General features: G+C 43.0%; 1 protein-coding gene across 3 annotated transcripts in view; it reads left to right on the top strand.

The window, feature by feature from the left end:
- Nucleotides 1–1,833: 1,833 nt before the first annotated feature.
- The window catches only part of sema3fa (sema domain, immunoglobulin domain (Ig), short basic domain, secreted, (semaphorin) 3Fa), a 59,732-nt gene continuing 37,027 nt past the window's right edge, over nt 1,834–24,538 (top strand). The window contains exons 1-2 of one of the 3 annotated variants that reach the window (XM_030421217.1): nt 1,834–1,976; nt 4,540–4,696. In XM_030421217.1, coding sequence (XP_030277077.1) covers nt 4,585–4,696 — 112 coding nt within the window. In that variant the 5' untranslated portion in view covers nt 1,834–1,976; nt 4,540–4,584. Of the gene's footprint in view, nt 1,977–1,999; nt 2,378–4,539; nt 4,697–24,538 lie in introns of those variants that run through there. The other 2 variants (XM_030421216.1, XM_030421218.1) reach the window with 2 other exon arrangements.

Genomic DNA, 24,538 nt, shown 5'->3' with positions numbered 1-24,538 from the left:
AAAAGATTTAAGGCTCCATTTGCCCATGAATATCTGATGCCTATCTGAGGCGAGAGCCGGTGATCCTCTGTCAGGTCCCGGAGGTGTCAGAGGAAATCTACCTTATCTGCATCTGGCCACTTTTCAACAGTTTCTTGTGCGAATGTGACGCCACATTCCTGTTCTGCCGGGGAGTTATGCAGCAGCTGTTTTTGCATCAAACGAAAATGTTTTCTTCTCATCTTAAATCGGTGTCAGCTTCTTTTTCTTCCTCGCCTGCAAGTCCAAATATACAAAGGGATTCATTCAAAAAGCAAACACTGTTCCATACTGTGAGACTGCCAATAGCAGCAGATACTGAACAATTGTTCGGCTCAGACCTGGCATCTGAAAGCTTCTCAGCACAACTCGACGTTGGCTCCAGTCAGCCAATAAAAATCAGTAGCTGGCAGTCACAGGCTAATCAAGTTGTGAAATGACCTCAGTCCTATTTTAATACTCCAACAGCCATGTAAAAAAAAAAAAGCCTTCCCTGGACATTTAGAAGAATAGCTCTCCCTCCAAAAGTGAACGGAAACATCTGAATTCAGTTTTAAACCCTGTTGTTGCATGCAGTTTGGATACAGGTTTGTATGTTTGTGCATTTATCATAGAAATATATTGTTTTAGGAGACAACACGAAGTCTGCACATTAACACGAGCTCCCATGTGTCCTGCATTACACTGATGTGGATTGTGGATTGTTGATTCTTCAATAAAGTCATTATGGGGATGTTTGAATTGGAAATGTTTCACTGTTTGAGAGTTTGAGTGTCTGCACGCCTTTGCCAGGGGTGATTCTTGAGTCTGTCGGGGTCCAGGGCAAAAAATTCCCCGGGGGCCCCTCTGACTAGTGTTCATCACCATCATGTCATAAATAATCTGATGTAATCCAAACAGTCTTTTATCTTGTTGACTAAACAACTTCAACGCAGTGAAATTTTACTAACCAACATATAGGGCCAGTGATCACCAACATATAGAGCACTGATTTTGAGTGCAGCAGCACTCAGTATGGTACCTTCAGGTGAGGTTTAATGGGGTTTGTAGTTGCCATTGCTAAATGTGCCGATCTGAGTGGCCATCAGGGGCCCCTGTTCACAAATGTCTTAGGGCGGAATTGAACATTTCCCTGGTTCACCTCTCCTGACGATACACCTCTGGTTTACTTGTTTTATCTTCATCCATCCTTTTAATTTTTGGGGCGGCTGTAGCTCAGTGGGTAGAGCAGCTTGGCTAGTGATCGTTGTAGACGATGACATGACATCCTTTTAATCTTAATCTGTATCTCAGTACATCTATGTCAACAAGGAAATGCTAATGAAAGAGTTCTCATTTACTAAAGGCTTTAGGTTTCATTTTGCATGAATAGACTTCAGGGGAACAGATCACACTTGCACACTGCTGATGTAAAAGTAAAGGGTAAAAAAGTACGACTTGCGCCAAATATTAGCTCTAAATTCAACTTTCTACTGTTTTGTAGCTCTCTGTGTGACAAACATGTGGACCGAATTTCCAACATGTAAGTGAAAGTAGTCCCACGGGCTGCCTTTTGGGGGGCACTAGGGAGCCATTTTGCCCCGCCCATGGCCAAAACCCACAGAATACATACATATCGGCACTTCTGAATTTTGTGCAGAGTTTTGACCCTAAATATATTGGGGGGATGCATGTTGTTCCCAAATAAGTCATTAAAATTAGGTTTTACAACTTAATACTTCAGTTCTTTAAAATAAAAACTGTTTTTTGTTTTGATTGCAGCACAGAATTTGGGTTTGACTCCTCCTAGTGTTAAAGGGAACATGACATCTGCACATCTCCTGCAGCAAGTCCCGCAGCTTGGTCTTCAAAATTTTAAACGACTTCACCTCTGTGGCCCCTCTGGAGTGTAGGAAGATGCAGAGCAGGCTTGTTTTGTGCTAAATTTCGGGGCGGGACGCAGCGCAGGGGATGCTAAGGTAGGTTCCCTCCCCCATGGGTGTGTCCACAGCAGGGAGACCTCCGTCTATCCACCTGCAGAAGCCGCTTCCCCTCACACCGCACACTTGAGCGCCGCTGCGCACGGCTGAAGCTCCGCTCAGCCACTCATCTCCAAGGAACAACTCTTTGTTTTCTATCCTCCTTCTGTGGACAATACCGAGTCTGTTGATGCGATTTAGAGCTCACTTCAAGTTGAGGCGGCCGCGTCAAGTTAATTTAAATCCAAGCTTTGTTTGGCTCTGGGATAATCGTGCGGGATCTGCGGCGGATACACTGGTACTCGCGCGTGCGGACAGAGGAGCTCAAAGGGATCTGGGTGGATGTTTTTTTTTAAATGTTGAACAGCTTTATCACAGTATTCACTGGACGCAAATAGAAGGTAGGTCCGAATGGAAGTGCTGTTCTGATGCGTGACAAGTCAGATGAATTATTTGTTTTAGGAGTGATGCGCAAATTTGGTGGAGTCGAGCAGAGAGTCAGATGATTCTGCGTGTGCACATGCGTGTATTGTATTTTAAATGTGTTCTTAATGCACTGTCAAATAATTTCGTGTAAATGTGAATTTTTGAAATAGTTTATTTTTGAGCAGCAGACTTCAGTTCGCCTGGTTTTAAATGTTTGGTGCGTCTTTTCCTCTCCTGTGCGTGGGATGTGGGCGAGTTAATGATGAGCTAGACCTTAAAATACAGATTTCAAATGCTGCAAGAGCCAACAGCTGTATGTGTGTGTGTGTGTGTGTGTGTGTGTGTGTGTGCACTCAAAGTTTTTTTTGTGATGCTGTATCTTCACAGAGATTATGCTGGATGTGTGCAACCAGTCCTTGGTGGCACTTTTCACGATTTAAAATCCCAGGCGCTCTTATAAAAGGACACGTGGTTCATGTTCATGCCCTCATAACTCACAGCCCCAGTCACGCTTTATTTTGGTTAACGGCGGATCCGCTTTGGAGTTCTGCCTTCAGGGGCTCAATGTGGAACTTGATCTTAAACCCTGACAGACAGTTTGACCCCCAGACTCTGATCCACGTTTACGAGTAGATCAGCGCCGTGCATGGATAGTTACAGCAAGACGCGCGCCCTGAAATTGTTTTATTGTGGCCATTTTTGTTTTTTGGGGTATTACGCACAGTTATTCCACCCTTCCCACACGCTTATAACTGAGGGATATTATTAATTTCGGCTCCCTTTGTGGCGGAGAACAGCATGTTGATGCGCTCGGTGATTTAATCTGTAAACCGTGCCAGTGCGCGCCGGGCTTAACGCGCGCGTACTACTGGTGAAATTCCACTCTTGCTGAATAATTGTAATAACATTTGTATTTATTGTTCTACCAAGTATTTGCGAAACATGTTTTGTTTCATGGGTGTAGTAAAAAGAAAAAGTGAGGAGAGAGGTGCAGAGGCGGCTCCTTCGCCTCCCAGCTGGAAGGAGACTCATTCACACTGCCGCTTTTAATGCACACACACGCAGATACATGCAAGAACAACTGTGGGACACATTCATGAGGAAATACACAAGCAGTGCTGACGATTCGGTTTTTATGTTTTAAGGCTCAGGTTAACTTATTGGTCTACATTGCACAATACTTTTTAACCATTTTATTTCGCCATGGGATTACAGCCAATAGTCTCTTCACAGCAGATATAGAAGGCTGCAGAATGTGGCTGTGGGATAAATTGATATTATTTTATTGTGATATGAGACTAGATATTGTCCTAGATTGGGGATAGCTTTAAATTGTACTGGTTTCAAAGGCTGTGGAACAGGAGAGCGATGAAATCCTCTGAACTTAGACTGTTCTATTGGTTCTGACACTTGTATTCACCCACTGAGTGATTGTATCCACAGTACTGATGATTATTCATCACAGTATATTAATAGTCATCCCTACAATGTTGTCAAATTATTGATATTGAGGTGATATATTGTGATATTTGAATGTGTTGCCTACTCATAGCATGACATGCTTTTGACGAGATTTTAAAAAAATATTAACTTATATATTGTGTATCATGATTAGGGATGGGATGATTAAAGATTTTTATCGTGGATTGCAATAAAAAACAACAACACAACAAGTTCATTGTGGTGAATTTTCATTAATATTAATGTATAATCCTGAATCGAGATTCTCGTAAATATCCTCTACTGAATGACCCGGGAAAAAGGTCCAGCTTGCTGATGCTCAATTTTATTTCAAAGTTTTAGGTACATTTTGATGATGATTGGGATGATATCATGAATCCCAACTCTGTTGGACAGAGCAATCGTCAAATCATCCCATGCCTCATCGTGATTGGGCCTAAAAATATTGCAGTACTATTTTAAGGCAATATTGTCGAACCCTACTACACAAAAACACATCCAGTTTTTAAGATTCCCTGCTTGGTTTTCTGTCTTGTCAAGTGTATGATTGCAGCACCATAAATCTATACTCAGTCTGCACTCTGTAACTCATTGACTGAGCACTGGTCGCCGCGGTTGGTTGGTGAGGCAGAAGTGCAGGCTGATTGTCTGATGCTCATTCCTCTCTGTCCCTCAGCTGCTCCTGGACTCTCCTTCTCCTCTATTAACAAACAGAGGGACAATGTTGTGGGACAAACTGTGCTGGCTGCTGGCCCTGCTGGCCCTATCGTCCGGGGCGCTGCCCCCCTCCAACGAGCCCCTCTCTGCTCCCAGGATCTTCCTGTCCTTCAAAGGTAAGGCACTCAAAATACTGCTGTGACCCAGTTTGTTTACTTCTCTGTTTCTCTACAAACATGGAGATGTTAATAGTCACTTTTGTCACCACTCTCTTATCTCTTGGTCTTGTCAAATAACTGGAATGGGTAAACTATTGGCACCAGCTGAATTCGGGGCTTGGCAAGAGCCTTGCGTTTAGTCCTTCAGTGGCTGACAGAGAGTTTGATTGTGTGTCTGTGTGAGAGAGGCGTGATGAGAGGGACGAGGAGATGTGCTCCTGATTGTCCTGACTATTCATTGCAGGAGAATATGTCTTCATTTAATCGCCCGGCCGCTATTAGTTCCCCAAACAGGCCTTTGTGCGACCTCAGCTCCCTTCTGAAATCAAGTCAAATTTAACACTTGGCTGGGTACACACTCAGGGCGCAGATCCAGCATGTTATGAATGTTTGCCAGTGCCACATGAGACCCCGTGTGTGTCGAACTGTCCTGTTAAAATAGGTCTCAGCGGTGCAGTGACCGGTGCTTTGTCATTCCAGTGTGTCCATGTAAAGCTCTCAAGGTTTTATGGTACCTGCCTCTGAAGGAGACTTTTAACAAGCATCTGATGAGCTCAGGTCACGTCGGATGTGTGGAGTTTGAATAGGAGCAGCAATTCGGAACTGGAATTTTCTCTAGAAATCAGGTGGAAAATTGAGGTTTTTGGTACATCTAGGAGTTTTTTAGTGCTTATTTGTCAAAATATCCCCATGTATGATAATCATACATCATTGATAATAATTTCTTTGATAACATGCTCTAGACAATTTTTTTTTAATTCGACGTTATTGAAAGGACCAAAGCGATGAAACAAAACAGATCTAAAATCAGATTTTCAACCCAAGTCTGCACAGTTGTATATACTGTACGTAGGTTCTTGTGCACGAAGTTCTAAAAGTTAAGAAGTGCAAAGTCTGCACCAACAGAAGCTCTTCTCTCCCACAGAAAACCCTGCTCCTGACAGCGCCTCATCAGTAATCCCGCTTTTGACTCTGTGACTTTGTGACATCACAATACATCACCATATCACAGAGGGGCATAATCTAAGATTATAGTCATGGTAGAAGTTGAAGCTAACTTGAAGCTAAAAACACGACAAAACTGCCTGAAGACACAGTGAGGGGTGCTGACTCAGGCATGTGTGAGCTGACCAATTAGAGCAGACTTGGTATTCGGGGGGCTATTGTTCTTAAAGAGACAGGAGCTAAAACGTTGCATTCTTTGAGCATTAAAGCATGCTGACCTGCTGTGGTAGTAATGCAAAGTATAAACGTAGGTTATAAATCTGAAAATTAGCAAAATATGTCTGTTTTAAGATTATTACAAAAGCGCTGATGTGTGTTCAGTGACGTTTTCTTTGCAGGTAATTCTTTTTTTAAAGAAAAAAAGAAGAAAATTTGTGTGCCAAGGACTTTTTAAAAAAAATTAGCATGGTACCAAAAGAAGGTATTGAGTTTAACAGGGTGGTTCTTTGTGCACAATCACTGTATCACAGTTCTGAATTTCTTGTATCATAGCAACCTTAATGTCTAATCAGTCCCTGAATAGCAAAACTAAGTTAGTTGCTTTCATTTGTTTGTTGGCACTTTGGTTTCGTTCGCTCCTGTAAGCTGTTAAAACTTTAAACTCAATGAAGATCCCTCGGTTTCTTTTTTTTTTGCTTACCTGTTTGTTTTTCTCCCTCGGATCCCATGTCGTTCTCTCTGTCTCTAATGGAGTTGGATTTCGCACTCCGCTGGTCTCACATTCACTTCATTTATTTTCCACTTCTTTTAATTGAGTTCCTTGTTGTTTTTAATTAGTTTTGGCGGTTTCTTTATGCCTCACAGAGCAACTTCAGATAGCTGGAGACTGGAAATGCACCTAAGCTGTGCGTTCGCTGATTGTATTGGTTTTTCCAGCGTACTGCTGGGAATAGCTCTGTAATGTGCTTTTATTAATTTTTTATGTGCCAGTGTACTTAACCAAATGATTGGCTGAAGGTTTCGCATCTGTGTCTATGTGTCTATGTGTAGCTGCGTGTCTAGTGCCGGCAGACAGATTTGTTGTAGTAAGTGCCTTCTTATAACATCATCTGGATCATTTTTAAAAGCATTTCAATGCTGATGATAAAACAAAACAACAGACAAACTACACACGTAGGCTGCAAGCAAAAGAATTATGTTTTTGCACTGCGTTGTTGAATTTGCTTCTGACTGTGACCCGGCCTCACATGTTTATCCATAGAGGTTACACAGTATCACTTCCCTCCGATTATTTGCATTTTCATGAAGCTGGTGGAGAAGATTTTGTTGCTTTTGGCAGAAATCCAAGATTTTGATACAAGAGAGGCAACACTTTGCTTTTGCTTTTCAAATATTTGCTCTCTCTCTCTCAAAGCGAATGGGTAATACACACAAATAACACACAAACACAGTTCATCTCAAGAAAAATGGTATTACATTCTACGGAATCTATACAGTTGCTGCATCTATATGTACTGCATTTCGGTGAGGCCATCTGCTATAAACACTTACCTTTACATTATATACTGCCATTTATTTATAAGTACTAATTAGCTATGTCTATTTTATACTGGGACCAGTGGCAGTTCAAGACAAATTTTACTGGGGGGAGCCAAGGTGCGGCCAGTGTTTAATCAGAGTGGCACATTAAAAACGGAAACAAATGATATTTAAACATTAAATACATTATTTTTTCTTTACATTAAAATCATACAAAAGTTTATTTTGTACATAAAGAGTGCATCGATTGAAACAAAGAGGTAGGGCCATCAGAAATGAGAAATTAAATACAGGAGGACAATGCTGCAAAAGGTGGGCATGGACCCCTGACCCCTGATAATTTATGGCAGAAAGCACCATTTTATGGACACACTGTTCTATGAATTGTAATGATACTGCTTTGCAAATGGCATGTACAAGACCACCTTTACTACATCACAAACCTGATGCTGCAGTCCTTGATCCACATGGATCCACTTGCTCTAACTCTCTCTGTCCCTGTATGTTTTCTTCCTCCTCACCCTCTTTTTCCTCCTCAACCTCTGGAATGTCTCTCTCTGTGTCAGTGCCCTCACTTTCATCACCTGCCTTCTCTCCAACCTCCACCAACTCCCCTGGCTCTCCCTCCTCCAGCTCCTCAGCTCTCTATGATATGTTTCTCTTACTTTTTCATTTACTGGGGCAAAAAAGGTTGCAATGTCCCTTACTCGTTTTTTGATGACTACTAGAAGAAGAAAAACAACGTAGAGGCATACATCTCATTTCACAAGTAACCATCCCTCCCTACTCAACACGCACAGATACTGTTGATTACTTTACTCAGTAAATGTATTATTTATCGAAATGCAACAACCAAGACAGATAAAGTTACGTGGTTAACATCACAACATTGTGTAGAACTAGCTAGGATACCGACATTCGGATATTTGCTTCTGCTTCGATGAGTTTGCTTAGATATAGACATAGCGAGACCAGACATTTACAAACTGGACTTTCTTATCGGAGTGAGGAACAACAGTAACATGTTGATGTACAACAAATCACTTTACGAGATGAAATCATTTTGCTTACCTCTTGCAACAAGACATTAGTAGCTCCTCTCCTCAAAACTTGATGCTGCCATTCTCATTCTCACCTCGCATCCAGCAAGGCAGTGTCTGGATGCGTCGCTCTAATAAATCTGTATAGAACGCTGAGTCACATTATTACGCTTTTGGCGTTAGCACGTAAAATCGCAATAACTTTATTATTTAGTCAGCTCAGGGGGGCGCCACGGGGGGGGGGCCGGGCACTGGCCCCTGTAGGCCCCTGTGTAGAACCGCCACTGACTGGGGCATTAATTATAAACCTGCTCTCCTGAAATGCTGCCTTACTAAAAAGCTTAAGGGTTTTAATGCTGAAGAGCTCAAATCAGATCACATCCAGGGATGCTGGATCTCACTGACAGCTTGGGGTGCTGATCGTTTGTTATAGTAAATGTGCGACATTCATGTTTTGTTTTTTTTGTATTAATTTGAATGGGCAGGATAACATATCTTACTTATAACTTATCTTATTAACTAAACATGGGGATTTACATACTTCAGGTCACAGCAATGAGTGAGTCGTTGAGTTGGGAGGAACGTAAACTATGAGAATAGGTGGCTTTTACAAATTCTTAATTATTTGGGCCTTATTGTAAATTCTGCAAATTATTTATACGTGAAGTTATTTATTCCCTTGTGTAAAAAAAAAAAAGCATCAGTCCGATACAGATGTTTCACGGTTGAGAGGAGCATATATAATGCAGATCTGCCTGTTAACAGAGACTCCAGTCTGCAGTGTAGTTCATAAGCTTGACTGACAAACCAGAGAATTGTCAAGTAACATCAGGCTTCACGATCATGTGGACAGATTACACAAGGGAATTTTAAGTAGGATTTTCACTCTCGTTCAACTTTAAACTCCATGTCTGTAGGATCCTCAAACTAGGGGGAAAAAAGGCAATAATCATGAGAGTAAATATTCTCAGCCAGATCTCTTTAAACCAAAGGTTACAATGTCAACAGCCATAAGCAACCTAAGCTGATAATTTTGTCTCTTTGAGGCTCCTAAAGAAGCTACTGAGTGTGTTAGTGCAAGCTGAGTTATTAACTGTGATAAGGACCAAGAGAGCAAACAGAGGCTAAGGCCAAAGGAATGTCCATTTAAAGCTCAGAGGGATAGATCATCAACCCAGACTTCAAAAGAGTGGAACACAGCAAAAACACACACACACACACACACACACACACACACACACACTCAGACACACAACACCAAGCTGCGAATATATCTCTCAAACTAAACATTGTGTTTTCCAAAAAAAAGTAGAATTGAACACACCCACAGCATGCTCTGCTCTGCTGTGTCACTTTTTTTCAATGTAGTTGACGTTATGAAAATCCCTTTCTTTTAAATTTGACTGTCCTTTATAAGATGCACTCGTGATAAAAAACAAAAGGTCACACTTATGTAGGTGTATTCTCTCAGAGACTGGACGAGCTTGGCTTAGATCAGCTGCTGAGAACTCCTATATTTACTTTTAAACAAGGTCTGTAATCACATGCTATTTTAGTGCGCGGGGCTCTGCGAGGTTGTGACCCTTCAAACAGAAGCCAGTCACACCCGAGGTTAACTGCCCTCAAACTGTGGGAGAATGGCACCATATTAACAAGTAATAGCTTGTTAGGCTAATCCTCAGGCACATTTGAAAGTGTTTAACTTTGTTTTCCTTCGGCCCCTTCAGTCCCCAGTGGAACACCTGGGTACAAGGTTAGCGCTGGGAAGAAAGCCAGACAAAGGCAGGCAGTCCTGTAATTGGACTAATTCTCAGGGACAGTCTTGAGGTTATACTCCAGCTTTTGCACTTTTCCCCCCCAGCCGACAGTCTTTTTGTCCCCGCGTAATGGGTCGATGATTGTCACGCCTGAACAAAGACTTCCCTATCGGCCCATCTCTCCCGAGAGTTTTCAGGGTTAAGATCAGAAATGGCTAGATGTCCTCCACCGCATTATTCTTTGAATAATTAGGAGCTGCTACTCAGTTTGAACTCTGCTGCTTGTTCTCTACAACAATAGACCTCATCTTCCACAGATTATACTCTATAGGCAGATTCATGTGTATATATAGTACATGAGAGGAACCCTTTGTCTTCCTCCAGTCAGATCAGTCTGGCGGTCCTCTACAGTACGTAGGTGGTCCTGAACTGTTGGTGTCCTTTGGATTTCTATGGTTAAGGAGAAAGTATTATAGTTGTAGTTGTCTTTCCATGAGATGCAACACCTTTCCCCAGATTGTTAGAGTGCAACAAAATTGCCAGAAAACATTTCTGCAATTTGTGTTTCTGCCAAAACAACGGCTGTGTTGGAACTTTACACTTTGTGATGCAACTTTACATGTCTAAAATGAAAGGTCCAATTTGTAAGAAAGTTGATTTTCGAAGCCCCAAAAAGTGATGCTTTGGGTTTCCCAATCCACTAAATACCTTACTTATGGTTAATGCATTTAACAACACTATCATCATCTCCACCTCCCGACATGAAACTAATATACACGTAATGTGAACTTTATATGGTACATATTGTAGAAATGTCCAGTGGGTACATATGGCTCGTACAAAACTGACAAGTATCCTTGTTTTGCAGAAATGTAAAACACCAACATTTTATTCTGGCAACTGAGCTGTCGAGGGATACCAAAGCAAAAGTCAATCTTCTTGCACCTCGCTCCAGCCTGCTCACTTCTCTTTATGTCTATATAATTGTGACACTGGAGACAGAGCAAAGTGCCTCCGCCAAGTCTTACTGCAATCAAGTCTCAGCAATCAATGAGCAGCTGAAAGCTTATCCACAGCTAACCTGCCTGCTCGCTCATGACCCCCCTCGCTGCCATGGCTAGATCTTTAAGTCTGCCCACTGAAGTCCAGACAAACCTGACAGACGAGGTGTTCGCTCGCAACAAGTCCCGCAGACGTAGAAAGGTCACCACTCACCACGAGTCATTTAGTCACACGTAGTCTGGCTGCGTCGATTGTCTCGATCTGTCTCCTTCAAACAAAGGTGAACAGGCTGGATGTAACCGGCTTCTATGATTGGCAAGTCACAGGGGAGATGGCAAATACTTTTTCAGTCCGCAAGCACGTTGTTCTTGTAACCCAGAAAACCCTCCTGCTCTTCAGCTCCAAAAGTAATGCTTTTCATCAGGCCACATTACACATTAATCCAGTAAGAAATCATCACATTGGTAATAAACAATGATAATAAGCATCATCTGTGGTGTGAGGTGCTCAAGTTATTTCTTTTTGTCTAATGAACATGTATCTAACAGAACAGAGCAGAACAGAGGCAGATTGTTGCACCAAAGAGTCGTTTTTTGGATTCAATTTAACTGTTAATGAGGATTTTTTTCTTCAATAGTTCTGATAGTGAAACTCCTCAGGAGGACTAAGAAACTTTTTTTAATTATTAAGGTTTGTTGTGTTCGAGTCCAGTACGCCTGTTTATTTACTTTACGTATGCGTTCTGTGAAGTCAATACTGAAACATTTGTTTCCGTGGTTATGACTCCCAGCAGATATTCATCGACAGCACATGAGGATACCGAGTTTGTCACAGTCCCTCTGTATCGTATCCCTGTCCTACATGCATTCCAACGTTGAGATATTATGGATAGCAGAATTCTTGGTATGCATCGCGCATGTAACGTCGGACCTGATGGCAACAGTCTGTGGTCCAAAACTCCCTCCCTTCCCTGTTATCTCCATTAGAGAATGTCAGGACGCTGAGAAAATGTTTCGAAAGAGTAATGTGCGCTGGCTGTGGCACGCAAGCCTGCAGCAATTATTACAATACTTTGCCACTTTCTCCCCGGAGATGCTGCTGGTGGAGGAGGAGGGGAGGGAGGCGGGGTGTAGTGCATCCCAGCAACCTCTGCTCTGCAGGATACATGCTGTCAAACTCTGATTATTCAGGAGAGAGAAACAGAAGGCGACAGCTCCAGTGCTAAATATAGTGTCCTTCCTGTCGGTTTCTTTCTCTTTTTATCATCTCCCTCTCCTCCTCTGCCTCATCGTCCTCCTCCTCCTCCTCCTCTGCTGTTACTCCGCACACTCACACCCTCTCTATTTGCCTATTGATAAGAGGTTGGCAGTGTGAGGTGAGGGAGGAGAGCGGTATGCCGCCCACAGCAGGAGCGCGCTGTTTTAAAAAGGTGAAAGAGGAGGGGGGGTCTCCGGAGTGCTCAGACTTTCCTTGAGAGAAAGGCACAAAGATGAGGGAGCAGGGGAATGTATAAGGGAGGAGTGGGTGGACGCACTGTACGAGGGCACTGAAAGGTTTTGCATACAAGCTCAGCTAACGTGCAGTAACGGCACTGCTAACTTAGATCGCAGGCTTGAAAGGAAATAATGTGTCTCCATTGTGCAGCCCCCCCTTCGAGTCATTTTTGCTCAATAAATTGCCAGTTCCCCACCCTCTAATGATGTCACTGAGAGAAACACACATACAAATCATCGCTCCCGGTGAAAAGCTCCAGATTGGAAACAGTTTGCCGCGATTTGAATATTTCTTCCGAGCCCATGCCTTAGCACTTATTAATGCTGGAATCTCCCCCTGTGGTGATAAAAATGCACAGCATCCAAATGAAACCACAATCACTCTGCTATTTATTATTCCAGTCTTTAGCTATTAGGCATTTTAATCATGGATTTAATTATTTGTTCTGGGGAGGAGCAGATCCTCTCATCCAAGCCTGAGACGAAGCTCGGGAGACAGAGAGGCACCGAACAAGCAGTGGAAACACATGATGTCTAGTAACATTGAAGTTGTTTCTATAGATACAGGGATCACAAATGCCTCCGACACTGCCTGGCATGCTGGAATCGGTATCGACAAGTACAAGAGTTCGATAACCCTAATTTATAGCGACTGTCTCATCCTTCCTACTGGAGAACATAATAAGCAGTTTGCAACCCACTTGCCTCATGTTGTGACAAGGCTCTCTGTTAGGTTCAGGCACAAGAACCATCAAGGGACGCTGGATGTTGGCTTTAATACCTGTTTTGGTGGCAACAAACACAGCTGGAGATGTCACGTGTTCTTGTTAAAAACACCCCGTTTTGCCAGTAAAAGCATGGCTGGAAATTGTCCTAAGGTCTCCTTAAACTTACGTATGTAAATGTCAGGTCATATGAACATGATATGGCACTTTTTGTTGAGCTCAACATGGTGCACACAACAAAGATATGACACATATCAATGTAAGTGCATCTGTAGTTTGCAGGAACGTTAACTCCCAACATTTAAACCTGTTCTCTGTGCAACAAAAAAAAAAAAAGATCAGGGCTTGAACCCCAGATGTTCTCGTCAGCTCAAACCTCTGTGCAGCTCTGTGCCATTTATAGGTTTCCTGTAGTTTTCAACACATTCTGAGTTAATTACTTTTGTCAGAGATCTTCTGTAGGTAATGACAGTTTATTGCACGAAGCATCCCGTACGCGCAGTAAAATGTCATTCACAGGCTCACAGGCTCAATAAATAGCCCTTCCAGTTTCTCTGTCTGCTGTGCAAAGGGGGGCAACACTCAGCAGGGGGTGAACGACAGCCACACTGTGATGGCTGTGTGTGTGTGTGTGTGTGTGTTTGTGTGTGTGTAGGTGAGTGTGTAACAGACGGCGTGCATCCTGGTGTGTGTTTGTGTCTCCCGGTCCCTGCTGCAGCCAATTTTTTTAGATCGAAAATGTGGCAGACGAGATAAAAATAGGCCACAGTGGTACATCAGACCCATGTCATTTTTTCTCTCTCGTGGCTGAGGGACTGCAGTTAAAGTGCTTTGTGTCGACTTTGTAATTGTTTTCCTGTCGGGTCCTGTGGGCACATTACGGAGCCCATAACTCTTGAGGTGCGGTTTTTAATCATTATCAGAGGCGGATTATCATGCAGGCTGTGATCAATCTCCCCACCTGCAGAAGAGGAGCAGGAGGGCGGGGGGAGTTGAAGAGGAGGACAGTTGTTTCGCTTTAAGACGGAGTTAGTAGAGGGGAGATGGTAATGGCTTTTACCAGAGGTGCTTTCTTAAGATTCAAAGTGACAGAGAGGAATGGGAGATAGTCTTTTAGTATTCATGTCAAGTCCATGTGGTTGTGTCTGCCTTGTTTCTGTGTGTGTGTGTGTGTGTGTGTGTGTGTGTGTGTGTGTACGTGTGTGTGTGTGTGTGTGTGTGTGCGTGTGCGCTTACATGCGCGAACAAATGCTTGCAGAGCTTCAGTAAAGAGCTATATATGACACTGCTTTGGTTTGGTTGCCATAGCAGCGTCTACCTGTCACTCCTCACAAAACCAAATCGGGTTCAAATGATTCTCCCCACACACACGGAGGAGAGGTGGGATGCAATCCCAGCACTGTGTGCTTATTTCCCCTGATGTCTGTTGTCTCGTCTGCTCGAAGGAAAACCTGAAGCGAAGCAGCGCCAAGGCTCCGAGGCTTAGTTAAGACAAATGAGAGAAACACATTTGCGAAAAAGGATAGGCTTCGATAAGGCCGCAGTGTGGTCTTTGTTGACAGTGTTGAGAGTTTAGTGGATGAATAAGCACAGGATTGGTCTCTACATGTATTTAGAGGCTCCACCAGACTGGACATGCTCTCCAGATGTGGCCGAGGTGTGGGAGTCCTCTGAGGGGGGATTGCAGCCCACACTTAAATTAAGGAGACAGAGGGTCAAGGGCACCCCTCCACTTGTTTACTCAGACAGCTATCATTCATTATCATTTGTCTGTCAGTGTTGAGATCCAGTTACTGCAGTGCCATTGACCTCGCTCATATGGTGGCCATTGGGAACACCTGGGGTGGGAAATTTACCGGGGATAGACAATCTGTCATATGTAGCTTCACACACTGTATGTGTGTTTGTTTGTGCGTTTATTTCCAGCAATATTTCAGGATACAAGGACATCGATCAATATGTAAAGTTATTTTTGTTGTGGTTCTAGTGTTGAGTTCAAAATGTACTGTATGATACAAGGTAGAATGTTTTGGCATTCATAATACAGGGCTTAATCTGATGATTAATCTATTGACTTTTTAGATTAATCAATTAGTTGTTTGGTCTATAAAATATATATATAAAAAAATTCAAAGCCAAATATGACGTCCTTTATTACCCACAACCCACAGATATTCAGTAAAGAAACCAGAAATATTCACATTCACTGTAAGAAGCTGCAATCAGAGGAGACAATAAGAACAGAAAACATATTAAAAGGCAAAAAATGCCACATGAAATGGAATGATTTTGATACTGTCTTTTTGGATGAACAGCAAAACATCTTCAATCAAAACTCTACAATTCAAACTACTTATCAAGCAAAACAAGAAGCATTTGATGTTTCGACCCTCGCAGATGTATGTAAGAATTTGTTGTATTTCTCAGTTTCATAATGCTGTAAATTGAATAGTTTAAGGAACTAGACATCACCACGGGCTCTGGAAAGTTGTGACGGCCATTTAGAAAAAAAACTATTGTCTGATATTTTATATTTGAAATGATGACATCAAAAAATACTTTGAGTAATTGAGAACATTCATAATCATTACTTGCATGCTCAATATGTTTAATGTGAAATTTCTGAAATCATGATATCGGTGTGTTTGCATTTTCTTTTTTTTTTTAATGGCCAGGGGATTAAGTGATTGTAGTTTGTTGTTTGTCAATATTAAAAGAAAAAGCAAAGCTCTACTTGTTTTCCAGGGAATCTTAGAGTTCAGCGTTTGCTAATGTGTAAAAAAGGTCACTGGTCACCTGGCTGTAGTTTCGAAACAGTCAGTTAATAGTTGATTAGCCGTTGATGAGTCATTATATATCAATTCAAATGTAATACTGCTTGTTGTGTTAACTTGGTCAGACATAACTAGCTACGTTAGGATTTTGAAACAATTTTCACTGCTTTTTTTATATTCGATTTAAGAGATAATTTACAGATTATTCGATGATGAAATGATCATCATTTGCAGCCCTGATTGACAGGGATTGAGTGCCGAGCTAGAGACAACTGTTCGTCGTCTATCGGTGATAACAGGTGTGTCTGAAGAAGGCGAGTGGCGTTATGTTAGAGGAGACAGGCTGGAGGAGAGTTATCTGTCGGGCTATTGTTGGAATCACGTGTCTAAGGGGATTTTCTGCGGCCCCATCACAGTAATGTTATCTGGATTTCTGACATGAGTGACTACAGGCGCGTCCTGCCCCCCCCCCCCCCCCCAGACAGAGACTGACATGTTGAACTTGAGGAGTTGTTCCAGCCGCCGATATCATCCGGGAGGAGAGGAGGAAGGGACAGAGACAGAAAGACAGAGAGCGTCAGATAAGGAGTCGAAGCGAGGACTGTCAGGAAGATAGTGTGAGTGGGGGAAAATGTGAAGGGAGCAAGAGAGCAGATTCAGACGGAGCTCTGAGAGGACTAATGGACTACAGGGCATCAGTGTCAGGTTTGCTATGGATAGACGGAGGGATTTGAGAATGAGAAGAAGGAAGAAAAAAAGAAAAGGCACGACAAATTGTGTGTCTGCTTCCCATTAGAGGCGCTTGAGTGTCGGCTGAGATGGTTTACCTCAACTGGTGACTGCTCGGACTGTTCAGCTCCGTGCCAATGCCCCTGCAATAACCTCAATGTCGGAGTCAATGAAAAGTGGTGACTTCATTCACACTCACATATTGTCATACAGATTGTCTTAGAAGGAGTGTTGTAAGTCATTTGGCAGCGTGGAACATTTGGACTGAGGCCCAAAATGCGTTCCGAGCCATAAATCTATTCATCTACGATGCGAAATGATGTGAAGCCAAAGTACAAATATTTCTTTTTGCCGAGTGTTCGTGCAATCAAAGCGGCTCGCGCTGTGCCAGTTTGGCCAAGTTTTACGGGGAGTGCTTCCTCTCGTAGATGAGGGGTCAAAGTTGTTTTTAGGCAGGAAAACCACGACCTTGTGAAATTTTTTCAGGTGTGGGAGATTTGCACTAATAGTCCATCAAGCCTCTCTGTGTGTACAGTATACGTTGGATAAAGACCAAGGAGCTGTCTGTGTGATTATGGGAGAAATGAGGCCTGTGGTTGAGCTTGACCATGATCCTGTGGGAGGCTGCAGTAGTGGTGTCTCACTATTGGATTAAAAAAGCCGGAACATTTCTCCTTCTCCTCCCGCTCCCCTCAGAGCGATATTTCATCTTTCGGCTCCAGCCCTCTCCTACTTTCATACACTGTACATACATTCTCTCTGCAGGACGTATAATTGGTGAAAACTGAGCCTCGGTCAGATGCTAACATTGTTACAAAGCCCACCTTCAAGGATCGAGATGTAAATGCTTGGTAAATAGCAATGCCTTCCTTGTCAGATTGATCTCGCTTCAATCGGATTTCGTATTCCCCATGTTCCATTAGCTACTGTGGCTCCGGGCGAGTAATGCCTGAGCTTGAAGGTCAGACCTCTGAGTGAGATCACCCCCGTGTGGGCGAGAACCCCCTGAACCCATCTCGTCCTGGAAGAACAACGGAGGAGAACCGAGCGGAGGAGGAAGGGGCAGGATGTGGCAGAACATGGGGTTTTCCAAACCGTGTTTTCTGGGTTCATGCACTGATGGGCTTCCTGATAATGTGCTGATTGTGGAGGGGAGGAGATGGCCTCTCATCCCTGATCATTGTGCCGGATGCATTGACGTGATGCCAAGATTTCTTTCCGTGCCTGCCCTGTTCACGCCCCTTTGCCTCCGCGCTTTGTTAGCCAGCCCTGTTCTCAGGAACCCTCTCTAGGTGTCCCTAATGGTATGTTGGCAGTGTTGTCCATAGTATCTGTGCCATATGTGTGTATCTGTGTGACTGCATACATATGTATGAATGAGAAATGGGAGTAAGGGCCTCCTATGTTGCTGTTGTTATTGTTGTTGTTGGTGTCGACGCCTCACTCATCCCCGTGAATGGACTGCTTGGTCTCAATAGAAGAGGGGCGTTTGTGTGGGCCGGGTCCATCATTCATTTACTTCATTCATTTCCCTGGGGGAGCGGAGGGGGAGTGGCATACAACACTGGCACGGCATTAACGCTCAAAGCATCTCTGTCCATCCTTTTCCACCCTCCGCTCACTTTCTCTCTGTCTCTCATCGTTCTCGTCCTCCTTTTGGCACAAATGCTGAAACGCTCATCAGTCACAGCTTGGCGATGATCCTGGGCTTTCATGTTCTGCAGGATTTCATGTTAGATGAATTGATGTGCTCCTCCGGACCATGTGCTGCGCCACACTACAATGATGGAAGACCACAGACAAGCGCCCCCAGACTCAGAGAGCGTATAGGAAGCAACACCTCCTGGCACAGACTCAGAGACACAGAACTTTTCTCCACGGCTGACAGATCTAGTTTTAATGTGGTCGACTCAGCCGAGAGTCACACAGAGGAAACAACAAAATGTCTTTTGACACTGGGAAGCTCTCCAGCCTAACTGATGCTTTGTTCAAGTGTAATCGCGTTTGTGGGGCATAAAAATCTTGGAATTCATAGTCCATGGCTTTTGATTATACTAATTTCTCTCTGATAAAGGATTGGTGCACAGCATGACATTTACCTTTTCATCACCGTGGCAGGATTACACTGTCCTACTAAACCATCTATGCATGATTAATTAGTCACAAACCACTGCAATGTAGTATGAGCAAACTGAACCATAAAAACCACAGGAACTAAACCACAGTGCATGCTGTGGTTAAACCTGATTGCTCTATGACTAAAGCAAACATTGCTTTTGTCGTTGCAAAGACATTGTTAGATGAAAAGTTCCACACATTAGTAAACATTAGCAAATGGTTTGTTCCACAGAACCATCTGGGAATTCGACCTTGGCCATTGTTTGGAAAATTCACTGTCAAACAATACTTGGCAGATAATTGGACGAACCATTCGTCTATCACAGGCTAACTTCAGATCATCGAAAAACATGTGACATAGTAGGAGAACCCAAATCCAGTTAGGAGAAGAGCAAAAACGTCTCTTCCACCAAGAAAAGCCTTCAGTGCTGTTCACTGCTCTTTGGTCAGTGAAGAAATACTCTTCAGTAGAGAAGAAATTCTCTTGCCTCGAACCACTTAAGGAGCTGCAATTGTTTTGGGAGAACAGCTGCCTCTGTCACCGCCATAAGATGCCAATAGCTCTTCGCGGGACGCTGATTATTCAGAACCACTGTGGTTCAGACACAAATGTATAAGTTGCTGCCTGGCAAGATGGATTGTATGTGATCTGGTGATCTCTCATGCTATTGTTCTTTCCTCTTGATAAACTACAAATGTACCCAACATCACGGTGCAGCAGGTGTGGGGATAATTGGGCTTTTTTGATGTTAGAGCTACGTCTAAACATGTAAAACCGAAATGTTTTGAAATTACACATATTTGCAATAGGTGGGTTTTACACAGGGACATGTCCCCGCCACATTTTCAAAGGATAATTAGTTAGAACTGTGCTAAAAGTACTCCAGTGCTTCTTTAAGATTATTTTATTCCCTAGCCTAATTAGTCTAATGACCTCGTACGATCCCCTCATTACATTGTTTAAAATCTCATAAGTTGAAATCCATTGGAAATAGTTATATTCACCTGAGCACATATGTCTGTATCTATAGTGTCACTTTTTAGGACGCCTTGTTATCTCCTTTATGCAACATCCAGTTTTAGAGTTACGATGGGCTAACACAACACTGCTGTGTGCGCTCTCTACATAAGTCTTTTAAAGTCCAACTCTGGCCTTTTTTTTGTTTTGTTTTTAATCGGAAAACTCGGAAAAGGTCATCTCATAAATGTCATACATTTTAGAGCATACACAGCCACTACTCTCATCATCAATCCACAATATGACATAAACTATTAAGATAAGGACGCAGCTGTGGAGATAACTTCCACAGAAATGTCATCACCGGACTACCATTCATCATGGTATCATGAGGTGGACTGTCCTTGAGACACTTTTGGTATCACAGTCGTCCTGTGGCAGCGACACCCACCTGGCAGCCTCGGTTTAACTGAAAGCCCTGGTGCTACATAATTATTTATTTCGGTGGCGATCAAACGATCATTTCACAGCACTCCCAACTCTTTCTACTGTGAATGTTACAAAAATGATTCACCAGTTCCTCAGATGATGATAACCAGACTGCTGGAAAAGCTACAAGAGAAAATATGGCAAGCTGCAAACAAACAAGCCCAAAGCAGCAGGAAAGAAAAAGAAAGAAAAAAAAAAAACTTGTCTGCTGTTCAGATCTGATGAATGAAAAACAGATAACGAAGATAGGAGAAGGGAGTGTGAGAGAGAGCGAGAGAGGCCACTCTTAAAAGGAAAAAAGTCTCTCTCTCTCCATTCCTGGTGTGGATCAGTCTGTCTTTGGGTGCCTTATCAGTGCACAGCGGATGGCTAAGCACTGATTTATGAGAAGGTATGACCGCGTAAGATAAGAGGGTTTTTAGCCTCCATGTGTCTGTGCAATCACCGGCCTTCTTCAACACTTCATGTGTGGATGGATGGAGGGACTGTGACTAAGATTTCCCACTGTCACGCATGTTGCCTCACAACCGATAAGACTCTTGGCTTCCTCTCATTTTTTTTTTCCTCTTTATATTTATATCATTCTCCAATCAAAACAGGCACTTCCAGGTAAAAACTTTCTTTTGTCAAAACTTTCTGAGGATCTCCCACCTGGGTAGTTTCGGGACAGGCGTGTTGCTTTCAGTATAAATCTGAGCCTGCAGTCAAATCCCTGAGAACGCCTGGATCGTGATGTAAAAACTAGCAGCTTATTAGATGCTGTCGCTGCGGTTTTGAATGTGTTGCATCATGAGTTTTTAACAGTTGGAAAGGTCGTTTCAACATTTCTTATCTCGCTCCATTTGTGTGCATACTAAATCTGACAGAGCAGAACTGCCAACAATAACATGCCAGAGAAATCGCAGCCATTTCTCTGATTTGCTGTTGGTATCCGGGTGCGTGGCCGGTAATCTGAACAGTCGGCAATCTTATTTGCCCATTTCATGCCTGGCGTGCAGTAATTGCTGTGTAGTATTGACATGACGTGAACCAGAGGCCATGGTTTTGAGTATGGTAGGTCATCTTGTATCTCATGTTTTTATGATTTTATCATTCTTTTCTCTGTGGAACAAGTTTCACTTTCCATGCCAGGGCTCCTCTCGCATGAGAAGACTCTTGTTGTACTCATTATCATTCTGCTATAGTTAAAGAAATGCTTTGGCCTGTTTGAAAGTCTTTCAACCAATCAAAATGGTCTTGGGTTGAACTAAGCCCGGGTTGCAGCAATGGCAGGGCTGCCAGTAGTTTCCCAAGGGAAGAAGCTAGCACCAGCCTACTAGAAGTCACCAGATGATGTCATAAGCTTGTCAACATATTGATGACATTGCTCAATGCCTTGCTTTTGGCTCGCCATTTATCGGTACGGAATCCCAATGGCCTGGTGCATTTACTGTACAAGCTTGTACGACACAACAACATAAATTGGTCTACATGGAATAGAAGAGGTCGTATTACGATCAGTGCATTTGCAGGAGGGATGTTGTACGTCTCTGTCTATATGTGTTTCTCAGCAGAGCGTGTGTGTGCGATTGTTAGTAGACAGGAGGCGTAGAGCAAGAGCAGATTGTCCACTAGTTAATCAATCATGGTTGTGCTCTCAGACGGATTCAAAAATCCAAGTAAATTATGCTAAAATATACTTAGATGGCCATTAATAAACTTGTGTTGCCTGCCCAAGTAAAGACTGTGTGGGAAACACTGCAGTAGCACACAACTAGTGGAGGGAGGAAGCAAAACTTGAAAAGCTGGCAGGCTCTATAAGAACAGTCTGCATCTGGTGAGTCAGACTAGCAAAACTTCACCGTTCAACCTGGCTTCTCTTGTAAGCTTCTTCCTTATTAATATGAATGAATGCGCTAACTAGAGCCATTCACACATCCTCCTCTGACTGGCCCGAAGCTGCTGCACTCTTCAAACTGACCCTTTATGGTCACGGGTGAGAAAAAGGTCGCAGGGTTGCGGGGTAGGATGTCCCATCTGTCCATCAAACATGAAAGCCTCCAAATCAACAGGCCCTGGTGTTTTAAGTAGGAGGGGTGAGAGCGTCAGTCAGCGAGGGGAGTAAAAAGGCTGTGGATTACACAGACAGACAGTAATCTATAGGTCTGTCAGCCTGTCACTCAGCCTGACCTTGGGTAGCTTTGCTTTAATTGCAGGCTGGGATGAGAGCGCGGGGGCCCGCCTTCAGCAGACAATTCACATTATCCATTAAAGATGTAATGGCTGCCAACATGTTTCATCTTGAATGACATTTTTTTGCTTTCAAAGCGCACATTTAACCTTTTGGAATGTAAATGGTCGTTTTAGTCTGTAATTATTTTCTGTGAGTAAAGGCCCCTCATTCTTAAAGAGTTTGGTTCCGTCATGCTGGGAAAGATCATAACATGAGACGATTTTATTTGAGTTAGTGCTTCTTGCTCAGAAGAATGCTTAAACAAACACCACTCCAACACTGACGGCACTGTGGTGGTCTAAGCTGTCTGCTGCCCTGTGAGATTACACTTAATACTGCACCTGTTTGATGTTTTCTGCAACTGTGCACACGTATGCCTCCCTTCACACCACTGGGAAGTCCAAGCCATCACCTTGTCAAATCCTCATCTATACATTGACCCTTAGACTATGAAACAAGACAGGTTATTTGGCTTGTTATAGTTAAAAAAGCGTGTGCACCATTGAAACAACAATGTGGCTTCTCATTCTGTTTTACTGCAGTTGGTACAGTTTGAATATGTTCCAAAAGCCAACTATTTTCCATAACAATTTTTCTGAAGCGTTTCCACCGCCTGCATTCCTTTCTGCCACCTCTTCCCCCACTTCAGCGCCTTCTCCATTCTCCCTAACTCCCTCCATTCCCACTACCATCATCACCATCATGCGGCCACTCTTCCACTCAAAGAAGATGAATGCCCTTGACTGACGGTCATCATCCCCCAGTTTCGTCCGCTCCTCTGCTCCCATTTTTTGACAAACAGACAGACAGCAAATGGACAAGTTAACATGGACGCTCTGTCACTCACAGCTTTTATCTCTCACCAGTTGGTCTCCCTACTTTTTGTTTCTTCCCACAGCTTTCAGCAAACTTTCCTGCAGTGTTTCATTGAATGTTTGGGTCAAATCTCTCTGCGTGTGCACTGGTTTGTGTCGCCTTTTTGTCAGTTTGAGCTGTGTTAAAGAAAATGCTCCCGTCATGCTTGCAAATGTACCAAAAAAAAAAAACGGTTACTGTTGAAAGAGGCACGCACAAAAGATGGCTGTAATGAAAAGAGGCGGCGGGTTGGTCAGAATATGAGTTTGAAGTGTTGCACACTTGACCATGAAACTCAACATGTTACCAAAGAATCACTAAAAACAAAGTCTCCTGGACTCCATACAAACAGACTCAAAGCTGCTGCTTGTTCTGGGAAGGATTCAGTGGTAGAGGATACTTAGTATACGCTGAGCCAGGGTTGGGCCTAAACCCAAGAAGTGAAATACTAGCAAATAACATCTCACATTCGTGGGGCTCAAGCTGTTCTCACCAAGACCATAAGAAGAAAACATAATATTGTTCCTGGGTTGCTCCCAAGTCCTAACGGCTCAGGGGTTACCTGTAATAACTTGTCAGAGAATATCTGTGTGTTTTTGTTTGAGAATACGTTCATAAATCATCAGAATATGTTGCTGCTAATTTGTTTTTCTTAGACGAGCTTGTGGTTGCAGAGCTTAAGAGAATGGGATGGCAGAGTTTGTGCTCCAAGTGTAATTACCTTCAGAATCATCGCCTGAGGTCAATGCTATATTGATCTATTAGTTCACCGGTGCACAGTCGGCCACTAATGGAATGGATTACTGGTGGAGTGTTATGTTTGATCTGTTTGCAAAGATCCTCTCTTCAGGGAGTGTGTTGAGAAAATCTTGACCTTTCAAGTTCATGTAAGTGTCGATCAACCAGGACTTATAGAGGCAGATGATGAACCAAATATAAAATGTTATCGGATACTGCTGTAGTTCTTGTCAAAGGCTACAAGCAAGTGACCAGAGGCTACAGTCTACAGCCATGCCAGCAGCTCCGTGTGACTCAGGTCAACATACTAACATACTCACATTGATAGTTCTAACATGCGGATCATTAGCAGGTACAATGTTAACCAATCAATCAACCAATCATTTTCCAGTTAGCAGAGGCTGATGGGAGTATTATTAGTTTTGA

The sequence above is a fragment of the Sparus aurata genome, chromosome 6, assembly GCF_900880675.1.
Source record: "Sparus aurata chromosome 6, fSpaAur1.1, whole genome shotgun sequence".
NCBI lineage: Eukaryota > Metazoa > Chordata > Actinopteri > Spariformes > Sparidae > Sparus > Sparus aurata.
Note: the sequence above shows the minus strand (reverse complement) of the source record. Positions and strands in the feature narration are given on the sequence as shown.